Source organism: Hypanus sabinus, chromosome 13 (genome assembly GCF_030144855.1).
Source record: "Hypanus sabinus isolate sHypSab1 chromosome 13, sHypSab1.hap1, whole genome shotgun sequence".
Classification (NCBI taxonomy): Eukaryota; Metazoa; Chordata; class Chondrichthyes; order Myliobatiformes; family Dasyatidae; genus Hypanus; species Hypanus sabinus.
This window is the reverse complement of record NC_082718.1, coordinates 46875705-46884059: the sequence shown is the minus strand read 5'-3', so window position 1 is coordinate 46884059 and position 8355 is coordinate 46875705. Positions and strand designations below refer to the sequence as shown.

General features: G+C 40.2%; 1 protein-coding gene across 3 annotated transcripts in view; it reads right to left on the bottom strand.

The window, feature by feature from the left end:
• LOC132403834 (copine-8) overlaps positions 1 to 8355 on the bottom strand; it is a 336023-nt gene that overhangs the window by 105127 nt on the left and 222541 nt on the right. For all 3 annotated transcript variants that reach the window (XR_009515366.1, XM_059987560.1, XM_059987561.1), the window contains 2 exons: positions 4675 to 4778; positions 1445 to 1549 (listed from right to left, as the gene is read on the bottom strand). Coding sequence is in view for 2 of the 3 variants with exons in the window: in XM_059987560.1 (XP_059843543.1) it covers positions 1445 to 1549; positions 4675 to 4778 (209 nt within the window). In the remaining variant the exon portion in view is untranslated. The remainder of the gene's footprint in view (positions 1 to 1444; positions 1550 to 4674; positions 4779 to 8355) is intronic.

The following is an 8355-nucleotide window of genomic DNA, read 5'->3' as shown; positions in this document are numbered from 1 at the left end:
CTTAAGGACTTGCATTGTCAGTGGTTTACTTCACCATGGTGCAACAACCATGAAACTATTCAAGTTTAAAGACAGGAATTGTGGAGATCAATGGGATTTCCGCATATGCATGTACACACACACACACGCACACGCAGTGGGCATTAAGTCCATGAACCAATGGCATTGGGACAAAGAGGTTTAATTCCTTAGATGGTATCACATTAATAATCATTTCTATGGCCGCATAATTACTGGCCCAAATCTCAAGGATCACAGTAGTGAGCACAAGTTGGATCCTTAAAGGTCAGTAGCAGAGAGTATAGCAAAAGGGATGTGATTGAGAGGAAGCATAGCAATAGCCAAAACTGGAGAGTTTACTGTGCATTTACAGGAACACTGCTGTTCCTTTGAGCCTTACATTCAATTAAACATTTTTAAAAACTAACCATTCTCAATTCTAAGCTACGCAAGTCCCTTTTAATCTCCTTATAGACTTAGATTTCCTGAATGTACCGCACATGCACTCTGGCAATCTCATAACAAACCATTATTACAGAGACAGGAAATGCCCATGGATTGAGAAACATTAAGTCGGTACCAACAAGGTCAGTAACCTGCATATTAGCTTGGTTTCTCTCTTCGACATGCTTCCTGAGCTGTGAGTATCTCAAAAATGAGTGGTTTGTTTTGTTTCTTGCAATATTGTAGGGAGGTGGCCACCCCCTGGTACACTGCTTCGACAGGTGGGCTAAACCAGGTGAGGGCAGCTAGTGGCCTAACACCCAACACGCCTGCCCTAGCATGCAAAGTCAGCTCTAGCGGACAGGATCTACAGAGAGATCCAACGGCCAGGAAGGCATTACTGTAACACTCTATGAAGAGGGAAGGGCATGACAAGGCACAGAAGATGCCATGGACATCCACTGCAACCAAGGAGGTCCCCAGTTTGTGACATTTGTTCACATCACTAGACACAGACTTTTGAGGTTGAGAGAATGGAACTGTGCCAATGTAATGGTGTTCCTACTTTAAAAACTCCCTCATAGGTTTCCTGTCACAGTCAGACATGATGGACAACCACCACCAGACTGATGTACCTGTTTGGGTTTCTGGACCACATTGTCAATGAAACCACATATAAATATGCAAAACTAAGCTTGCATTAAATTTGTGCATAAAGATTATTTCCTTCAATATCTCTTCAACATTTCCCAACTATTTAACAGCCGCATTTTGATATGCAAAACTGAATGACTGACAGAATCTGAAGCTGAAAGCTCAAGTATTCTCATCCTTTCTGGTTAGGAAGTGTCTGTCATCAGATAACACTGCCAGGCCAGCGCTTAATATTTATGCAAACATAATATCCTATCTGTCACCTTTTAAAAAACTTCAAATTATTTTCAAGTATCCTTGGTAACCGGCAAAATCCACACATTAATATGCAATAGATTCTTCGTACCTGTCGAAGTCACCATTGCAGAGAGCACGCACAGGGATTGTGAAGGCTTGCCACACTGGGTTCAACGTGTTCTTTACAACTTCTGTCTTGTGACAAATGGTAAATCTAAAAATACATATATTCACACATGATCTGAAATAACAGTAATAATTTTATTATATTAATTAGCATTTATACATATTCAGAGAAGTTAGCTTCATTAGACCAAATGGAAGGTTTTTTACATTGGTGCTCTGATTACAATACTAAATATTCCAGCAGTAGAAATCAGTAGTTGAGTTGCGGAGACTAATTCTCCATTTGTTAATCATAACTGTGACATCATGGCTCTTAAAGTGGCCAAAACGTTGAAGTGAACTGAATACATAAATAGTAAGTTTTATGCTCTGCCAATTACCCTTCATAACTGTAAAAAATTTTATTGGGAAAAACATTTCTTTGTCAGATACTGGAGACACAAGGAATGCAAATGCTAAAATCTGGAGCAAACAGCAAAATTCTGGAGGGAAATGGACAGTTGACAATTGAGGTAGAAACTCTTCACCTGAACTCCACCCCCTTTATGCTCATTGTAAAATCTGCCCAAGCAGCTTTCTTTCAGAACATTCGGATTCTAAACTTCGAGAAAGGGAATAAAAAAATGATGATGGAATGTCCCATGACGAAGTTCAACCGGGTCTCTGGAAGTCACGCACAGAGTACCACATGAAACTTCTATTTGGTGCTGCAGAAGCCCTGAGATAGTTCATATCAGAACAGGGCTATGAGAAAGAACCAGAGCCAGAAGTCTGTAGGATTTATAAACCAGAGAGAGAAAGCGAAGGATAACAGGTATTGGCTTTAGGGAGTGTATCCCAAAATGTAATGCAGTTGCAAATGGAGGAAGAAGATCAAAGTTGGAAAAGTGAAGCATAAAGATTGGGACTGAAGGAGGTCAGGAAAGGGAAGAGGTGGTAAAAAGGATCTAATGCTTTGCCGGCATATGTGATAAATAAACTCTACTCGGGATTCAAGTTGGGTACAGGTATAGATCATAACTGATGTTTCAATGACAAACTCTGCCATCTTCTTTAGGGATGATGCCTGGGTAAATCTAGTCCAATGGTTATTCTACCACCCGTAGTTCATCCCTCACGATTGGTTAGTCCTCATCCAATCAGGTTTCTGCTCTCCCACCCTTTTTTTAAACAACCGAATTCCAGCTCTTAGAGCAAGACCTTTGCCTTTGTTAAATCACCTCAACAATAACAGCCACCATCATGTCTCCCAACATAGAGTGGCTCTTCCTATTTTAATTAACTGTGCAAAAACTATTTCTGACATGAAGAATCTCCCTGAGAAATAAGACGATTACGCACAACGTTGCCAAAGAATGGCTACATGGTGAAGGAAATCAATCAGGACCTTAAAAGGGCTGAAAAAAATCAGGAAACCTAACAACGAGAAGGAACCCGTCGCTACTGTCTGTCTTCCCTATACTTCCACGGTTTCTGGAAGAATCGCCAGGATCCTGAAGAAATACTGGACTAAAACAATACACAAACCCATTAGGAAGCTCAAATTACAGTTTATGTAGGTCAAAGATGACCTGGGGCTCAGGTCACAGGATTCCCTGTGAATACGGAGCAGTGCAAATTGGCTAGACTGACAAACGGCGGAAACCCGCAACAAGGTATATCCATTTGGGTTACCTAGAGAAATCAATGATAACAGAAGACTGCATTCACTATGGCCATAGGTTGACTTCAACGGCACAAATCTACTGTGCTGCATCAATGGCTTTTGGGACTGCCTGGTAAAGGAAACCATTGAAAGAAAATGAAAGGCAAAGAATTTTAACAAAGAGGAAAGTTTCACTCTAAGTAAGAACTGGAATTCAATTGTAAACAAGGTGGGAGAGCGGAAACTGGATTGAATGAGGACTTACCAATCAAGAGGGACAGACTATAGTAGAAATATCACTGGACTAAACATACTCAGGCATCATCCCTAAAGAAGATGGCAGAGCTTGTAATCGAAATGTTGGTTATAATCGATACCTGTACCTGGCTTGAAGCCTAAGAAGAGTTTATTCATAAGTGGTGGTACTTAACACAAAAAAAGACTTAGAATTGAATTTAGCACAGTACTTGGCAGGAGACCAATGACAAGCAGGATTTAGTGTGCAACGTGATGCCCACAGCAAAATATTGAATGAATTAGAATTTATAGCCTGGAATTTAGGAGGTCAATGAGAGGGACAATGAACAAGTTTTATTTGCTGATAACAAAATTACATTGTTACCTCAGCTGCATCAGAGATAAAACCGTCAGATTAAGGTGCAAGATAAAAACTGGAGTAAAGCCCAGAACAATTAACTATCTATTAGACAAGTGGTGTCTTGCACAGAAGCTGCACTGAGTGAAATGGTAGATTTTATCTGGAATTATATTGAAGCATCGTTTCCATGTGCTCTCAGTTAGTGATGCATTCTTTCAAAGCTGTGAAAGATGTTAATTAATTCATTTAACAACAACACACACAAGATGCTGGTGGAACACAGCAGGCCAGGCAGTATCTGTAGGGAGAAGCACTGTCGATGTTTCGGGCCGAGACCCTTCATCAGGACTAACTGAAAGGAAATTAATTCATTTTTCAGCTTAATTATTGCACTATAATAAAGATTTATAAGTAATTTGTCTGAAAAAGATAAAGCCTCCTGTTTGGCATAAAGCTTGTTATTGAGGTTGTCAATTTATTTAAACTATTTTCCAATCATTGGTAAAGCTTAAAGGCTGACCCTTTATTACATATGCATGAAATATATTCACTCTGAACATAAATTACAATAAATTAAAATTATAAGAACATCTGCTGTGATAAGATGGTCATAAACTGTGGAGGCATTTATAAAGCACTGGAACAAAGTGTGAAAATGCTTTCAAATTATTAATGAAGATAGAAAGAAAAAATGGAAAACAGACTGAAACTGGCAATTTATCATGTCCAGCTGCACCTGCATTTTCCAACTCAAAGATGAAGCTAGCTATAATCTGCCATTCTTGTCTACTCAAACAATAGCGGAAGTACATAAATCTATCACAGGATGGATAAATCAAGCAGAAAAGGAAAGTAATTTTCTTCTAATTCTGGGGCAGAACAAACTGATTGCAAGAAGTCAGGACCACATGTAAATCAATATCTGGAAATTAATCTACAGTAAAACAAAAATCATCAATAAACCACTTACGTTCCATCTTCATTGCTTCGAAAAAACACAAGGAATGGATCTGACTTTCCAAAGAAATCTTTTTTATCTAATTTGTTGGCACAGAACTGCATCATCACAACCTCCTGGAGAAGGAAAAAAGAACAGGTGTGAAAAGAAGCAACCATTACTGATTGATAAAACTATTAGGTATTGCTTAATACTGCATGAAAAGGCCAAGAATTAAGTGATGGGTCAGTAGAAAAGCCAAGTGAAGGGCATGCAAAAAACACATACAACTAATATCAACTTGAGTAAACATATATGTAAAAAATAAATAATATATTTTGCTGAAGACCCTAGATTTTAGCTTGGTTAAGACATCATATATTTAGCTAACAAATGAAGTGTGAAGAGAATTAATTATATATACTTCTTAAATTAAATCAAGTCTCAACAGGATATTTTTCTTTAATAGCTGTATAGCATCAGATCACCAAAAATTATTTTAAATAAAGCCAACTTTTAATGAGTAGAAAAGCAAGGGGCTAAGATGGATCACACTGGAAAAGAGAGCATGAGATTCTGATGTAAAATTAATCTGTTTTTTTTTAACCTGGTACTGAACAAATTCAGTTATCGATACAGCATTTATAACATGAAACCCGTAAAACTGCCAGCATTGATTGTGCTATTTACTGCCTTAAGGTACATCCTTCTGTTTCATAGAGCTCTTTGGCCCATCTAGTTGATGCCAAACCATTTAAACTGCCTAGTCCCACCGATCTGCACCCAGTCCTCCATACCCCTCCTATCCATGTACCTATCCAAACTCCACTTAATTTTATCTACCACTTGTGCTGGCATCTCATTCTGCACTCTCACCACCCTCTAAGTGAAGAGATCTACCCTCTTGTTCTCCTTAAACATTTCACCTATCACCCTTCAACCCATGACCTCCAGTTGTAGTCTCACCCAACCTCAGTGGAAAAACACAAAGTACACTGCAGATGCTATGGTCAAAGCATCATGTACAACACGCGGGAGGAACTCAGCAGGTCGGGAAGCACGTTTCCATAGATGCTGCCCGACCTGCTGAGTTCTTCCAGCATTTTGTGTGTTGCTCAGTGGAAAAATTCTGCTTGCATTTACCCTATCTATATCTCTCATAATTTTTTACACTTCTATCAAATCTCCCCTCAATCTTCTATGTTCCAGAGAATAAAATTCTAACCTGTTCAATCTTTCCTTTTAAATCATGAATTGACATCACCATTAAATCTAGTTTACACCAATTTGAGCTATAACTGCACCTTTTGATGTGGTTAGGACTATATTCATTAGAACATAGAAGACTGAGAGAAGATTTGATAGACTTATGAGGGGTATAGATAGGGTAATTCAAGCAGGCTTTTTCCACAGAAGGTGGGTAGGCCGACAACCAGAGATCAAGGCTTAACCATGCAGGGTGTGAAGTTTAAGGGAAATATGAGGGGAAACTTCTTCACTCAGAGGGTTGTGACAGTGTGGAATGAGCTTCCAGCAGAAGTGGCCTATACAGGCTTGACTGAAAAGTTTAGGAGAAGTTTGGATAGGTGCATGGATAGTATGGGTATGGCGCGCTACGGTGCCAGTGCAGGTCATCGGAAGTAGACAGTATAAATGGTTTCAGCATGGACTAGGTGGGCCAAAGAGCCTGTTTCTGTGCTGTACTGCTCTATGACTCTATAACATCTTATATCCCACCTTGGTCATCTCTAACCTTAAGTCATCAACACCAATTTCTCTAATTTCCAGTAATCGATTCCCCTTCCCCACCGCGATGACCTGCCCTTCGCCCACACCTTTTCCTTTATTCCATGACCCACTGCCATCTCCAATCAGATTCTTTTGTTTGCAGCCCTTTGCCTCTTCAACCTATCACCTCCTAGCTTCACACATCATTCCCAATTCTCCTGCTTACTTGGATTCATCTATCATCTGCTAATTGGTGCTCCTTCCCCTTTCCCACCTTTTTCTTCCTTTGCAGGTGAAGAGTGTCAGCCTGACAAGTCAGCTGTCCATTTCCCTCTAACGATGCTGCCTGACATGCCAAGATCCTCTAGCACTTTGTATGAGTTGCTCTGTTCTAGCATTTGTAGTGTCTTCATGATCATATGACTGCCAATTCACAAGTGCCCCTCCTACTGGCCATGAATGAGAACTGAGTATTCTATTTATTGAAACTGCAGTATAACAAGATGTCTCTAAATGTCTGGCCAAAAATAGACCCCATATATAAAAGCAACCTAGACAGAGCCGGTATTATACTTGAATAGCTACTCCTCAGATTCAAATCTAAATGGCTCATCAGTCAGTTGTGACATGAGAAAGTCACAACTACCAAAAGAGAACCAGAAAATGTTGCATGTACCCATAGAGACAGGCAGCATCTGTGGAGAGAGAAATAGGGTTAAATGTGTCGTCAATGACCTATCATCAGAACAGAAAACATCTCAGACAAAAATGTCAACTCTGTTTCTCTTTCCACAGCCCTCCATTTCTTGCTGAATTCTGTTTTATTATAGATTCACAGCAGCTGTAGTAACTTGAATCTTACAGTTCCAACACCTGATTTCTTTGCTTTCTTCTCTCTTTTCCTCCATCTCCTTCTAAAGCATTTTGGTTTTGGAGTCACAACATCTCTGAGAATAAAATTTCAACCACAATAATCTTCTGTAATATGACAACACTCCAACAATACTCAGCAGTTGTTAAACTTCTCTGGATTTTCATGGAAATGCAGGCAAACGCTTCTTCCATCATCAGAAAGCTGCAGTCCACGTGGCTGGCCAGGGTAAACTATAGTTTACAAATCAGCGGGTTCAGATGAATCAAGGACAGTGGAAACAGACACACCAATTTTCTTTGATCTTGCCACGTGCTTGAAGTAGATGGAGATCCCATTTTGTGAGACTGTCCTTACAATCCTTCCACCCCACCCCCCACCATTTTATGGACTCTGAACTGATTCTTGCTCTGGGATAATTTAATCAGAGCAACGGAATGTGGACCCAAGGAGCTTCAGCTAATGACCTGCTAAACCTGAGACCATTCTCTGGTGAATAGCTAATTATAATGTAGAGTGGCAGATTTACCAGAGAAGCAACCTGTAATCTCATCAGACTCAGTGTCCAGGTCACCTTCTTTAACTGGTCCGACCCAGTCAGAGTTGAAAGGAACAAAGGAGGTATGAGGCTGGGGAGAGAGGCAGAAACCATAGAGAATGTTGGTTCAAGCCCTGGTCCAGAGCCGATAAGTGAGTGATTGGGGTAGGTCACGTGACATTGGACCAATGGGATGGTGATCCATCGGTTCAACAGATGAGGAAGACTCCATGGACAAGTGGAGACTGGGACTATGAGGAACGCCTGGCCAGCGTAGACTTCTTTTCTGGGTAATACCTCTTCTCTTCATTGACTGTTCATGGAGAGTCAGGGTATTCTAGTGGGGTGCACAGGTAGTTAGTTTGTGAACCCACATGCTTTTTGGTTGAGACAGTAAAGTTTATTTGTCAGCAAATACAGATTCTCTCTGTGCCTCCCTAATCATTATTACTAAGGGATAGATCCTTATAACCATATAACAATTACAGCACAGAAACAGGCAATCTCAGCTCTTCTAGTCCGTGCCGAACGCTTACACACCTAGTCCCACTGACCCGCACTCAGCCCATAACCCTCC